General features: G+C 47.3%; 2 protein-coding genes across 4 annotated transcripts in view; both read right to left on the bottom strand.

The window, feature by feature from the left end:
* Positions 1 to 14632, bottom strand: part of LOC309363281 (uncharacterized protein) — a gene marked incomplete at its 5' end in the record, with an annotated part of 163115 nt that overhangs the window by 60502 nt on the left and 87981 nt on the right. The window lies entirely within an intron of this gene.
* On the bottom strand, positions 208 to 6130 carry PFDN6 (prefoldin subunit 6). 3 transcript variants are annotated; one of them, XM_081903469.1, is made up of 6 exons: positions 5971 to 6130; positions 5278 to 5390; positions 3780 to 3850; positions 3573 to 3697; positions 358 to 1698; positions 208 to 326 (listed from the first exon to the last, which is right to left on the bottom strand). In XM_081903469.1, the coding sequence occupies exons 2-5, from the start codon at positions 5339 to 5341 to the stop codon at positions 1578 to 1580; spliced, it is 381 nt and encodes a 126-aa protein (XP_081759595.1). In that variant the 5' UTR covers positions 5342 to 5390; positions 5971 to 6130; the 3' UTR covers positions 208 to 326; positions 358 to 1577. The 3 variants fall into 3 exon arrangements, with proteins under 3 accessions (XP_081759595.1, XP_081759593.1, XP_081759594.1); XM_081903467.1 differs by having other exon boundaries at positions 5278 to 5462; positions 5971 to 6078; XM_081903468.1 differs by having other exon boundaries at positions 5278 to 5457; positions 5973 to 6020.

The following is a 14632-nucleotide window of genomic DNA, read 5'->3' as shown; positions in this document are numbered from 1 at the left end:
TACTGTCTGAAACTCTGCAGAGTCCCGAATATATTTTTATACTATTTAAGTTTCAGCCCAAGAAACGCCTTCTTCACAGGAGCCTTTTAACACCTCTGTGGGCCGAGCTGCACCAGTTGGGCTGCTGCCTGCCCCTTGCCACCGTCTCACAGCTGCCCACGGGCAACCAGCACTTTCTACCTGCTGCCTATAACTCCACCCCCCCCCCTTTCTCTGGAGGAAAAACCATGTTTTGAATGTTAAAAACATTTGTACTCGGCTGCATCAGGGACACTGAAACTTTCTATAAAATATTATTATAAAAAGAAGCTTTGTGGTATGAAAAGCTTTGTGCGTGGGGAGAAGGGGAGGGCTCACCCCCTAGCCTGGGGACTCAGACTGAGATGGGAGTACCTCTGAGGACGTGAAGAGTGCACTAAACAAAATGGCAATATTTGGGCCATCTTCATAAAGTGCTCAGAGGTTCTGTTTACAACTAAGAGTCCTTAGGTGCCTCTTGGCCTTTTGGACGTGTCCCAAGGATTTCCTCTGCCAGCTTCTAGGTGGCTCTCGCCTCTTCTTGGCTACAGCAGCAAAGCTGGAAACATTCCCAGGCACCTGTCCCTGGGGGGGGAGGTGAGCCTGAGGTAGGGGGCAACACAGGGCTCTTTGCCAGCCCCAGAGAAGCCGGCAGGCAGCTGCAGCCTGGCCCTAGAGACCCGAGGAGGGGCAAGACCTCTCCAGGCCTGGAGATGTGAAATATGATAGCCGTCTTCAGATATCTCGAGGGCTGTCACATGGAAGAGGGAGCAGGCTGGTTTTCTCCTGCTTTGGAGGGGAGGACTCGAACACAGGGCTTCAGGTTACGAGAAAAGAGGATTTTTGACAGGAAGAGCTGTTCCACAGTGGGCTCTCCTTCCTTGGAGGTTTTTAAGCAGAGGTTGGGTGGTCATCCACCAGGGATGCTTTAGCTGAGATTCCTGCCTTAGCAGGGGGTTGGAATGGATGACCCCCCGAGGTCCCACCGAACTCTGCATTTCCATCTGTTCCCTAGAGAGCGAACCAGATGTCCCTGCTTTCTAGAAAGCTCTCCCAGTGCAGCAGGAGTTGCCAGAAACCCCATCCTTCTCAGCTTTTCTGCAGCCCTTGTGGAAGTGGCTGTCGACCGAAGGAGGGTCCCCTCCGAAGAACGTGGTCTGCTCCCGCCTTGGCAGGGGGCTGGACTGGATGGCCCTGGGGGTCCCCCATTCCAACTCTACCATTCCAGGATCCCAGACCAGCCACCCTTCGAAGCTGCCGCAGCCTGACCCTAGAGAGAGCTCCTCGCCAGGCAGCGATGGGGTCAAGACGCCCCAGGGGTACCAGGCCACAGGGACAGATTTTGTGTGTTGGCTTCGTGTTGAGAGGGGTGGTCTCCTTTTCAGGGGCCTCCCCCTCCCCTTTGCGCATGGCGAGGTCCGAGTGTGAAAGAGGAAGGCATCAGCTGAGAGAGATTTGGGAGACTTGGCCCTAGCTTTTATTTCTGCCCAGCGGAGCAGGCCTCGCAACGGTGTCCCCATCCCTCCCCCCACAGTCCAGGAATGGCCCCCCAACTCCCCTCAGGCCTTCACAGCCCCCTTGGCCTGGGCCTTCTGGAACTCCTGCTGCAGCCGCGCCAGCGTTTCCCGCTGCTGGTCCGACTTCTTCTCGTAATCCTGCATCTGGCCCTCGTAGCGCTTGCTGAAATGACAGGACACAGCAGAGGCGGCGTCAGCGCTGGTGGCTTCACAAGCCCCGGGGAGGCCGAGAACACCGCGAGCCCCGCACTGCAAGGGGGTTCGGCTAGATGACACCCGGGGAGCCCTCCCAACACTACAGTTCGGGGATCCCCAGCAACTGGTGTTCAGAGAAGTGACCCCTCTGACAGCAGAGCTGGAACACGGACCTTGCAGCTCGTAGCCAACATCAGTCTCCCCCTCCCCAAGCTGGCTAGCCAGCTGTCCTTTTATCTTATTTTTAGTTTTTAATTAGTTATAATTAATAATAATGATTTATTATTTGTACCCCGCCCATCTGGCTGCGTTTCCCCAGTCACTCTGGGCGACTTCCAACAAAGATTTAAAATACATTAAATAATAATAATAATAATAATAATAATAATTTATTATTTATACCCCGCCCATCTGGCTGGGCCTCCCCAGCCACTCTGGGTGGCTTCCATAGAAAGCAAAAATACAGTAAAATATCACACGTTAAAAACTTCCCACAGACATTAAAATGTCACACATTAAAAACTTCCCTGAACAGGGCTGCCTTCAGGTGTCTATCTCTTTGACATCTGGTGGGAGGGTGTTCCACAGGGCGGGCGCCACCCCCAAGAAGGCCCTCTGCCTGGTTCCCTGCAACCTCACTTCTCGCAGAGAGGGAACTGCCAGAAGGCCCTCAGAGCTGGACCTCAGTGTCCAGGTAGAACGATGGGGGTGGAGATGCTCCTTCAGGTATACTGGACCAAGGCCATTTAGGGCTTTAAAGGTCAGACAAACATTTTGAATTGTGCTCGGAAACGTTCTGGGACCAATGTAGGTCTTTCAAGACCGGTGGATTAACTGCAGTTTCTGGGTCACCTTCAAAGGTAGCCCAACATAGAGCGCATTGCGGTAGTCCAAGTGGGAAATAACCAGAGCATGCGCCACTCTGGCCAGTCTGCGGGCAGGGAGGGTCTCATCCTGCCTACCAGATGGAGCTGGTAGACAGCTGCCCTGGATACAGAATTGACCTGCGCCTCCATGGACAGCTGCATGTCCAAAATGACTCCCAGGCTGTGCACCTGGTCCTTCAGGGGCACAGTTACCCCATTCAGGACAAGGGAGCCCCCCACACCCGCCCACCTCCTGTCCCCCCAGAAACAGTGCTTCTGTCTTGTCAGGATTCAATTACGTTCTTAACCCGAGTGTCCGCTGTATTTTCATTCATATATAAATAAATATTCTGTTTAACAATTTAGAATATTCATTTAAACAACCTTAGAATATCAATTACTTCCCTTCTTCTCTTTCCATGGTTCATTTTGCATAACACAAATCCCTACACATTTTACATAAACTAAGCAATTCACTTTTCCATTAGCGCATCCATCAAAACTTATTTACACTGTTGAATTTATCTTAATGCCGCCCACGTTTTCAAGTGCACACAATTTCCCCTATTCTCTTCCCCCCCTTTTTTCTCCTTTCCTTTACTAGAATAATCCCAATAAAATTATGTATATATACAGTGGTACCTCTGGATACGAATGGGATCCGTTCCAAAGCCCCGTTAGCATCCTGAAGCAAACGCAACTCGCGTCTGTGCATGTGGCAATTTGCCGCTTCTGCGCATGTGTGTGACGTCATTTTGAGCGTCTGTGCATGCGTGAGCGGCGAAACCCAGAAGTAACGCGTTCTGTTACTTCTGGGTCACCGTGGAGCGCAACAAGAAAGAGCTCAACCTGAAGCAACTTCAACTCAAGGTATGACACTGTGTGTGTGTGTGTAATATATGTATGTGTGTGTGTGTGTGTATATGTGAAAAACCGCAGTAGCAGAGCCTCCCCGCGGGATGGAGGTGGCACTCACATCTCCCCTGCGATGTAGTCCAGTCGTTTTGCGACCGTGGCTTTGGCCTCGTCCATGTCCTGCTTTACCAAGACGGGCCCAATCAGCTTGTAGACGGTGTTGGACGAATCCAACAGGTCCAGCTCCTGCAGAGGAAGGAAAGGTCAGCAGGGAGGAAGGGAGGGGGCCCAAGGGGCAGCTTCTGCAAAGGCCGGGGGGGGGGCTCACCTCCTTCACCACGTTGTTCTCGGTCAGCTGAGCCTCCAGCTTCTGCCGGGCCGTCATGCACTTGCTGATATCTGGAAGTGGGGAAGAAGAACAGGCACAGAAATTGATGGACTATGCAGAAAGGGCAAAGGTCACCGGAAGAATAAGAAGAATCAAGAAGATCAAGTTTGTAAGGAAGAATGGAAATCATTTATAGAGCATTTGCAAAATTACTCTAAACAAATAAAGACGCTAGCAGGTTTAATATAAATAACGTGCAGTATAAATTTTACACACACACATTTATGTATGCAGAAGAGATTGTAAATAACAATTTCACTTAATTGGGAAAGGCAAGAAATAATATAAAATATAAGGAACCAAAGAAGGAGGGGGAAGGGAGTCATAATAAGAGAAATATGGAATATCATTTGTGTTTTAAATTTTTGGATTTTTTCCCTTTTTCTGTACTTTGTAAAACCTTATAAAATTATTATTATTATTATTATTATTATTATTAAAAATAAAGGGAAGAGGAAGAGTTCCCCCCAGTAAAACAAACAAAAAACGGAAATCCACACAGTTAAAAGTGTAAAACACACATGGAAAAACATTAGAACCAACATAGACTGGCAGTCCACAGGAATGAAATCCAACCCAGAAGCATAGTTTTGGAAGGGACCCCCGAGGGTCATCTAGTCCAACCCCCTGCAATGCAGGAATCTCAACTAAAGCATCCATGAGATGGCCGCCCAACCTGTGCTTCAAAACCTCCAAGAACATAACTTTTAAGTGGGCCCAGCTACTTCTCGGTGGGAGGTTGAGGCATGACAGGTGTCTAGACAGCACGTACAGTGGTACCTCAGGTTACATACGCTTTAGGTTACAGACTCCGCTAACCCAGAAATAGTACCTCAGGTTAAGAACTTTGCTTCAGGATGAGAACAGAAACCGTGCTCCGGCGGTGCGGTGGCAGCAGGACGGACCCCCAGAACAAATTAAGTACTTAACCCGAGGTACCACTGTATAAGAAATGGGGGAAAAGACTCCCACATTTTAAAGGCAAGTCCAGAACTGAGAGGTGCTGCTATAACATTCTGGAGCAGGGAGATGGGATTCTGAGGTGCTCTTCTGACTCACTTCCTGAGCCAGGTTCAAGGTCCTTGCATTAATTTACAAAGCCCTGGGCAACTTGGGTCCAGGGTGCTTCAGGGACTGCCTGAACCCCAATTTCCCACTCAGGTCACCCGCAGGAGAATCGCTGTTCATTCCCCAAGTTGGTGAGGCCCATTTGGCAACAAGGAGAATCCGAGCCTTTTGAATTATTGGCCCCGTCCTGCGGAACTCCCTGCCACTGGAGTTCAGCTTTCAAAGGCCTGATGAGAGCTTTTCTGCTGTCTGATTTCAACTTTTCGAACTGTTGCATGCACAACTATTCTAAGGCGCTCTGATACTTTCTTATGAATAGCTGTGTGCGTGTGTGCGTGTGTGTATAAGGAGAGGTGGTGGTGGAATTTACCTTTCTGCAGCTGCTGGTATTTCTCCAGTTCTCCCTGGAGCTTCTTCTGCAGGGCTTCAGCCATCGCCTCCTTCTCTCAGGCGGCTCAGGAGCAGGGGTGCGGGTGGCACTCTCTGCAGAAAAAGCAAGTAACTGCCAGTGCAGCTTTGCTGGTAGAAAAGCCAAGAGCCCCCAGGAAGTTGCAACTAGGAGAAAACACAGGGCAGATCCAGCTGTCAAAGGGCTCTGCTTACGACCCGCTCAGGGCTCCAGTTTGGAGCAGCCCCTCGCCACCAGCTCCTGGAGTGGGTGGGTGTCTCTATCCTCAAAACAAAAGCCCGTGTGGGAGGACTGAACCCGGGGGGGGGGGTCTGCATGGTGAAGCTGCCCTCTGCCTATGGGTCACCACGGGGGCCGCCCCAACTCTCTGCATTTCCCCCTCCCAGGGGCATTTCCTGACCCCCTCTGGGTATGTGGAGACGGGGGAAGGGGGCAGCCACCCCCCAGGGTCCCTCCCCACCCAGCTCCCCTTTGCCCCCCCCACCTCCAATGGATCCCCCCAGGCACCCCTGGAGCCCCCTCCCCACCCAAGCCCCCTCCCCCATTCAGCCCCCCCAGCACCCATGACGCCCTCTCCTCGCCCCTTGGTGCCCCCACCCACCTGCCCCTCTTTTTCTGCCCCCACCCCCAACACCTGCCCCCTCCCCGACTCACGTCCCGCTAAAGCTCCTCCTCCCGACCTCTAACCCGAGGAACTTCCGCCCGCAGCGCGTCCGCGTCACCCAGGATCCCCCGCGGTCTCGCTCCTTCCCGCACAGGCGCAGAGGGGCCGCCAGCGCCTTTGGACGCGTCACTTCCGCCCTCCGCCAAGATGGCGGCTTAAAAACAGTACTGAACGTAGTCCTAGAGCGGCCGCCTCGGAGACCCGGGTCGACTATGAACACTTCCCCCGCCGCAAAGCATCCCGGGAAGTGTAGTTTGTCCCCAGCGGAGCTCCAGTTCCCGGAGCCCTTGACAAACTACAGTTCCCAGGAGGGGATTTTTTTGGGGGGGGGGAACGGTTGGTTGGAGAAGTGTTTCTGAATGCATCGTGTGAATGCGACCCACGTGTCTGGCTGGGCCACGTGTAATCGGGTTTGCGCGCTTTTTTTAATTGGCTTTCCCCTTCGTTTTTGTTTCTATTATGTATTTTCATGCTGTGAGCCGCCCTGGGATCTTTGAGGACGGGCAGGGTCCAAATTTAATAATGCTAAATAAATAAATTAATAAACGGGCTGTAGCTACGTGTGTGCGTTTGTGTGTAAACTTTGGGGACCCGCATCGCCTCCTGTCTGTCGATAAATAAATAAGCATATGAGGAATTCTCAATGGACTGAGTACTGTTTTTTTTAACAGATGTCAAATAATTTTTAAACTTCCCTTTCTGGTTATGAGTTTCCACAAAAAAACAGGATACTGAGTTGGGCCTTGGACAGTCAGATGGAGGGAAGGCACAAGGGCGCATGGACGGAAGTGGGCAGGGCAGAGGGTAATCTGTCGCTTTGACTCAGAAGTCAAGGTTTCCTCCGAATTAAGTGGCCAGGATTAAGATCCTGCTGCAGGAAAGAACACCCTCAGGAGGGACATCAGCTGGAACCGAAATCAAGCTTTGATTTGAGGCTGCAATAGCTCTGTTGGTTAGAGCGTGGTGCTCATCATGCCAAGGTTGGGGGTTCAATCCCCGTAAAGGACATCTGAATATTGCTGCAATACTGGGGGTTGGACTAGATGACCCTCAGGGAACTTTTGGAGGTGTTATGAAATGAGTGATGGCGGAGGAATATTTTTGTAGAGCAGGCATAGGCAACCTTTGGCCCTCCAGATGTTTTGGACTACAATTCCCATCATCCTTAGCTAACAAGACCAGTGGTCAGGGATGATGGGAACTGTAGTCCAAAACATCTGGAGGGCCAAAGGTTGCCTATACCTGTGGTAGAGGTTTCAGCTTTTCTTAACACAGGCAAAAAGGCACTGTTAGTAGTGATTACATAACTGATTACAAACTTTTTTTTTTATAAATGATCTGATTCAAGGACTGGAAAAAAAGGCCTGTGACCTGCTTCTCAGGTCACAGGCCTATATTCCCCCCTCTTCCTCTTTCTCTCTTGGTCCTCTGCTTCCCTGGCTCCAGATTATTCCACTTTCCTTATGTGCAATAGAAAGGGTTTTTTTTGGGGGGGGGGGGTTCTTCACTGATGCCCCTCCTCCTTATTCCGAATCTACACTCTTGGTGGCACATTTAGAAGTTGGTTCCTTTTGGGATGTATGCATCTGAAATATACTCGGAGTCGAGTGTGGATTTCATGCTCTTTATTCAGCTCATAGTGGTGAGGAGGAATGAAAGTTCCCCCAAAATGTCTGCTTTATATACATTATTTACACAATGGGCCACACGTGATTGGCTAATTCCGGGATTCTCCCGTAGGCCAATCCAAACCCCTGTTACCGGACAATCCGAGGGCTCCCTTGGACAAACAGAGACACCAACCAGAGCAAGTCAGAGCAAAACAGCAGCCAGTAGGCTTGGTCTTCATTAGAAGAAAGACTGTCGCGACAGGGCTCCCACCGCCCACGAGGTGAAGCAAGATGGAAGCCCAGAACAAAGGATGACCCTAACTTTTATTAGTTGCTAATCCCCCAAACTACACCCCCAGAATTACATCATATTTACATCATGATTACATTAGAATGAGGAGGAGTCGAGGAGGGGCTTCACAGGTAATCCGAGTGTCCCGACACCTGGCCAGAGCCTCCTCTCCCCTCCCCACATGAGTCACTCTGTAAAACAAAGGAGAAGGGCGAAGTCTTCCTGCCCCCTGAGGGGAATCCGGTCAGTGGCCTTTGTGAGAGTCCGCGCGAAATACACTAAGATATGCAAGTTATTGTATCCCTGATAGCCCTGTGTCTGAGCCCATCACGAGGGCTATCAAGGTTGTCCTGTCAGCGGGGAAAGGTCGCAGAGTACTTGACTGCTCGGTCAAGGGATTATGGCCACTCCGTCCCAAGTCACCCCCCTTTGATAGTCCTTGTAACATGCAGAGGAATAAAAGTGGTCCGATGAAAATCCGACATACGGCTGATTTTTGGTGAATATAAAACGGCAAAAGACTTTGAAGTTCAAACCAGCTCCAAGTTCAGGAAACAATGTAGCAAGGTCTTGATTGGATCAGTCATGGTTGACTGAACTCGGAAACATTGTATTAGTGAGCTGTCAAACAGGGACGTAGCGAATGCCGGCTGTAGTACCAGTGCAGCCGCCACCAGGGGCGCTGTTCGGCAACAATGATTGGCTGAGGCGGCCGCTGTTTGACCTAGAGTTCAGGCGCCCGGTCTACTCACAGTAAAATGGGGCGAAGCGGAGCGCTTATGGCGAACGGCTGTCAGTCTAGCGCTTCCTTATTTACGGAAGGCTTTTAGGAGATGACCCTCTAAAGGGACATCTCTCGGGCCAGGGAGGGGAGATGCGTGTATGTGTGTGTGGTGCTTGTGCGGTACGCGTGTAGATGGGGGGGGGGTGATTTCCGGTGACACCCCAAAAGCAGGAGCCATGGGGTTGCCACATGGGGACGATGAAGGAAAATGGGGCCACCAAGAGCCTGCCCTGGAGCTCCTCCTTTCCCCTGTTGGAAGTAGACTTTGATAAAAGTATCCCATTATTCAGCTGCATTATGAGGGAGGCTGAAAAAGAAAATTTAAGGTCTTATATATCGATAATAAAGGAGCATGATCAATTAAGTGGTTCCTCACAGGAAAGGGAACATGTACATGCCCTCTGTTCCTAATTACCTTATTTTTCGCTCTATAAGACGCACCAAACCACAAGACGCACCTAGTTTTTGGAGGAGGAAAACAAGAAAAAATATATTCTGAATCTCAGAAGCCAGAACAGCAAGAGGGATCACTGCGAAGTGAAAGCAGCAATCCCTCTTTCTGTTCTGGCTTCTGGGATAGCTGCGCAGCCTGCATTCGCTCCATAAGACGCACACACATTTCCCCTTACTTTTTAGGAGGGAAAAAGTGAGTCTTATAGAGCAAAAAATACGGTACTTTTAAAAAAATCTCTGCATAATAATCCTCCACCCCTTGAGCCACATTTTCCACTCCCCTTTGACCTTGAGAAATTTATGAATCAACTGCACAGTCCCTTTGGCTGAAGGAGGTCCATATTGACCATTTTTTGAGACCCACGTCTGAGTTGTTTCTGGGGTCGTGGGTTTGTCAGAGAACTACTGACAAGAATGCAGGCTGATGATGTGGACTCTGTACCAGGAAAGCTCACACCACCATTCACCTGTGGTTCTCTTCATAGATTTTGCAGTTATTTTGGAATTTGTGCCGCAATTTCAGCTCATGAAAAGTTACAGACGGGAAAATATAACAGGGTTGCTGTGACCTATAATTCATCCAGTACCTCAGGGGACGGCAAGCTTCTCAGCCGATGGGCTGGTCCACGCTCCGCCAGTCAGAGGATGGGCTGGAGTGTGTGCGCATGTGCACTCTTCTGGGTTGGCGTGCACGGAAATAACGACCCAGATGTGCATGGCAATAGCAAGTGTACATGGGTGCATCTCCCGCATGCATGTGCACACGTTATTTCAGGCGCACGTCTGGGTCGGAGGAGTGCCTGTGCACAAGCGCAAAGGCTCCATCACCCGGAAATTGGTCCCCACACTGTGCTGTGCCGGTAAGAAAGGGTGGCGGCGGGTGGCAGGGGTCATCACGGGCCGATCAGACGACTTCTACAGGCTGCTACCGGCTCGTGGGCCATAGGTTGCTAACCTCTGCACTAACTCTTCCTTATGTACAGCCTGTAAATTTGGCAAACTCGCCCACCTTGCCTATAATACTGGCAATCTTTGGCCTGCATATGCACACCTGTGTGTAGAGCCTCCAGCCACAGGCATTGTCTATCATGAAAATGGGTCCTTTGCCCAGGAAGCACCCAAGCTGGAAAGGTTCGTGCATTTACCATCTTTGGATGCAGATGGATTGTATCTCAGCACATGGACATAGCCATGGGGGTAAGGGAGGGGCAGCTGCCAGGGTGGCAGAGGGAGGGGCTGATCCAGGCAAGCCAGCCGCAAAGTGGGGTTTCCCACCCCCACCCAGGTGTGCACTGCAAGACCTTATGTGAAGCCCAGAGATGGATCCAGCTTATTGAATCTAATTTCTGCTTTCTTAATACATGTGTTATCTTATTGCCTTTGGATTTCGTATTTAGTCCATTCACATTCCATGTTATTACATTCATCTGTATGGTTTCTCCCCTGTTATTCAGGGAATAGATATTCGAGCTCACAGTGAAACATTTTACACAAACCTGTGTCAACATCCTCTACCCTGGCACATTCCTTCGAGATGCTCAGGCACTGCCTCCTCTTCAATGTGCCACCTCCCCTCCTCATGCAAGTTGTGCAGCGATAACGTTTTATCTGGACACTTCACGTAGCGGAGTATGAGGTGTTGCGACAAAAAATAATTTATAAAATGTAAAGAATATATGTGGTTTGCAATATTACCTTGGGGATGTAAGAAGATTCACACACTCCCCCTCCCTATGTAACATTACAGTACATTAAATCTTACATTACATTTACTACTGTGAGACCCTAACTACATGTCTATACATTCAAGACTGAAACTTTGAATGAAACTCTAATTATATTCCTGACATTTACATGATTTCACCCTTGTCTGAGCTTCTTGAGGTCTTCTTAAGTTTTCCACTATCAGTGAACTTCTTTCCTCACTGCATACATTGAAATGGTCTCTCCCCTTTGAAAGTCCACTGATGTTGTCTGAGGTTTCCACTTCTACTGAAGTTCTTTCCACACACCATGCATTTAAATGCTTTCCTCTGTGGGTCCATTGATGCATATCAAGCTCTGTACTCTGGCTGAGGCTTTTTTTTTTATAGATTTAAATGGTTTTTTCCTACGTGAATTCCTTGATGTTTTCTAAGGTTTCAAGTCTCAGTGAAGCTCCTTTTACACTCCATGCATTTATATGGTTTCTCCCCTGTGTGAATCTGTTAATGAATTCTATGTTTTCCTCTCTTTTTCTGGAAATCTATTTATTAAATTTTCCAAATTATTATTTAAATTCACATGCCAATTTAGCACAGTCCATCAACTTAATCTGCCATTCTTCTCTGGTAGGGACTTTGTCTTTTTTCCATATCGGGGTTAATACCATATGCACAGCTGTTGTTGAGTACATAAATAACCTTTCCTGCTCCCTTGAAATTTCTCCACCTATGAGTCCTAAAAGAGAAGCTTCGGTTTTTTAATGTTATTTTAAACATTTTTTTTCCAATTCACTATATATCATTTTCCAAAATGCTTTTACTATCATGCATGTCCACCACATATGACAAATTTAACGTGTTCATCTTTGTAAATCCTTCTAGAAATAATTTATACATTTTAGAAAGTAATTTCATATTATTCTGTCAAACATAATGTGTTCTGGAAGTCTGTTTGACTTCCAAAATGTTCGGATACAAAGCACAACATCTGATTAGCTGCAGGAAGTTCCTGCAACCTATTGGAAGCTGCAGAAGTCGTATCAGATGTTCAGTTCCAAAGAACACGCACAAATCGGAACAATTACTTCCAGGTTTGTGGCGTTTGAGAGCCACAACGTTCAATTTGCAAGGCGTTCAGGATCCAAGATACGACTGTATATGGTTTCTCCCTTGTGTGAATCCATTGATGAAAGATCTTTCCGCACTCCATACATTTACATGGTTTCTCCCATGTGAATCCGTTGGTGTGTTTTAAGTGCTCTATTATAAGTGAAGCTCTTTCCACACTCTGTACATTTATATGGTTTCTCCCCTGTGTGAATTCGTTGATGAATTCTAAGTGTTCCACTGTCACTGAAGCTCTTTCCACACTCCATGCATTTAAATGGTTTTTCCCCTGTGTGAGTTCGATGATGGATTCTAAGTGTTTCACTCCGATTAAACCTCTTTCCGCACTCCATGCATTCAAATGGTTTCTCCCCCGTGTGAGTTCGATGATGTACACGAAGGTGTGAAATGTCCCTGAAGTTCTTTCCACAATCCATGCATTTAAATGGTTTCTCATCTACGTGAGTTCGTTCATGTGAACGAAGCTGTGAAATGTCCCTGAAGTTCTTTCCACACTCCATGCACTTAAATGGCTTCTCCCCTGTGTGAGTTCGTTCATGTGACCGAAGGTGTGAACTATTAGTGAAGTTCATTCCACACTGCATGCATTTAAATGGTTTCTCCCCTGTGTGGGTCCTTTGATGCCTTCTATAGCTTGAACTCTGACTGAAGCTCTTTCCACACTCCATACATTCAAATGGTTTCTCCCCTGTGTGAATCCGTTGATGTTTTCTAAGTGTTCTATTATCACTGAAGCTCTTTCCACACTCCGTACATTTATATGGTTTCTCCCCTGTGTGAATCCGTTGGTGAACTCTAAGAGTTCCACCATCACTGAAGCTCTTTCCACACTCCATACATTTATATGGTTTCACCCCTGTGTGAATTCGTTGGTGTGCGTGAAGGTGCGACCTCTCTCTGAAGCTCTTTCCACACTCCATACATTCAAATGGTTTCTCCCCTGTGTGAATCCGATGGTGTTTTTTAAGTGTTCTATAATCAGTAAAGCTCATTCCACACTCCATACATTTATATGGTTTCTCTCCTGTGTGAATCCGTTGATGAACTCTAAGCGTTCCACTGTCCCTGAAGCTCTTTCCACACTCCATGCATTGAAAGGCTTTCTCCCCTGTGTGAGTTCGCTGATGCGCGTGAAGGTGTGGCCTCTGTCTGAAGCTCTTTTCACACTCCATACACTCAAATGCTTTCTCCCCTGTGTGAGTTTGTTGATGCGCATGAAGGTGTGACCTCTGTGTGAAGTTCTTACCACATTCCCTACATTTAAATGGTTTCTCTCCTGTGTGAGTTCGTTGATGTCTTCTAAGTGTTCCGCTACCAGTGAAGCTTTTCCCACACTCCACACATTTAAATGGTTTATTCCCTGTGTTAGTCTGTTGATGTTTTCCAGGCATTCCACTATCACTGAAGCTTTTTCCACGCTCCATAGCCTGAAATGGTTTCTCCACTCTTTGAGTTCATTGATGTGAAGTTTGTGTGTTCATTGACTGAATCACATTGCATTTAAATTGTTTCTTTGTTAAGCCTAAGGAAATTTCAGATGTCCCCCCAGAATTCTGACTGTCTTCTCCACTGCTTTCTTTGGAGTGCATGGAACATAAACTCCTGTTCGTGTTTCAAAGAAGAAAACAAAAGAATATGAAGCACATAAAGTTCAATTAGCACCTTCTCCTATTTTTACATCTCGTACATCCTTCCATGTCCCCCCCCACATGTCATAGAATCATAGAACTGGAGAGTTGGAAGAGACCCTGGGGGCCATCTAATCCAACCCCCAGCAGTGCAGAAATGTCCATGAACACTAATCCTCCAGCTGCGGGCCATATTTTTCCTCAATCAATCTCTATATGTTTCTTTTTCTTTTTAAATTGAATGTTATTAAGCAAAACAAATCTTAAAATGCACACAGAACATACAGTACTAACATACATCCTATACAATCTGTACAATATAAAGATTGTGAAAAGTATAAATAAATAAAAGAAAATACAAACAACAGACAAAAAAGTAGACGTAGTAAAAGTATAAGCAGAAAAGGAACTCACTCACAGAAGCAATACCTTTTTTTAAAAAATGCAATACGGAAGGACAATGGGCAACTTACAGAGATATTGTGGAATTTTTGGAAGAAAAAATAAAATTGAAAAAACAGGATGAGATGGGACGTTTGGTGGCAGATTGGTCTCAATACCATCAAATCGTCTTGTTTAGACAAGATAAAAGGAGAGGTTTATTTTACTCAAAATTTGAAAGAGCTGTTATTGCGAGTAAAGAGAAAGCGATTTCCAAAATGTACAAGATGCTATCAGAATGGGAAATTAAGAACAAACTGGTAAAATCAGCAATGATACACTGGGTCAGAAATATAGGTCATAATTAGAGCTGGGCGATATATTGGTATATTGTCCAAGACTGGCTTGAAGTTTACATCGTGATAACTGTTTCCTAATACTGAGCTGGCAATATATTACAAATCACAATGTGTGCAAGGGCTAGGCGATACCTGTTTTTCAACATTGCGATAACTTACCAGCTAAACACTGTAATGTTAGTAGCACTGCTAAATATTGCAGTGCTATTAGGAGATAAAGATCGTAATGTTATCATTACCAAAACTCACAATATCACTTGCGGTTTATCACCAGCAAAACCTCACAATATCACCTGCTAAAGGTTGCCATGTTA

The sequence above is a fragment of the Podarcis melisellensis genome (genome assembly GCF_964234715.1).
Source record: "Podarcis melisellensis genome assembly, chromosome: 2".
Classification (NCBI taxonomy): domain Eukaryota; kingdom Metazoa; phylum Chordata; class Lepidosauria; order Squamata; family Lacertidae; genus Podarcis; species Podarcis melisellensis.
Note: the sequence above shows the minus strand (reverse complement) of the source record. Positions and strands in the feature narration are given on the sequence as shown.

Coding starts and splice junctions, on each gene's coding strand:
- PFDN6 (XM_081903469.1), bottom strand. CDS start 5,341: ATGGCTGAAGCCCTGCAGAAGAAGCTCCAGGGAGAACTGGAGAAATAC. Junction 3,851..5,277: donor ATACCAGCAGCTGCAGAAAG/GTAAATTCCACC, acceptor CCCCACTTCCAG/ATATCAGCAAGTGCATGACG. Junction 3,698..3,779: donor AGAACAACGTGGTGAAGGAG/GTGAGCCCCCCC, acceptor CTTCCTCTGCAG/GAGCTGGACCTGTTGGATTC.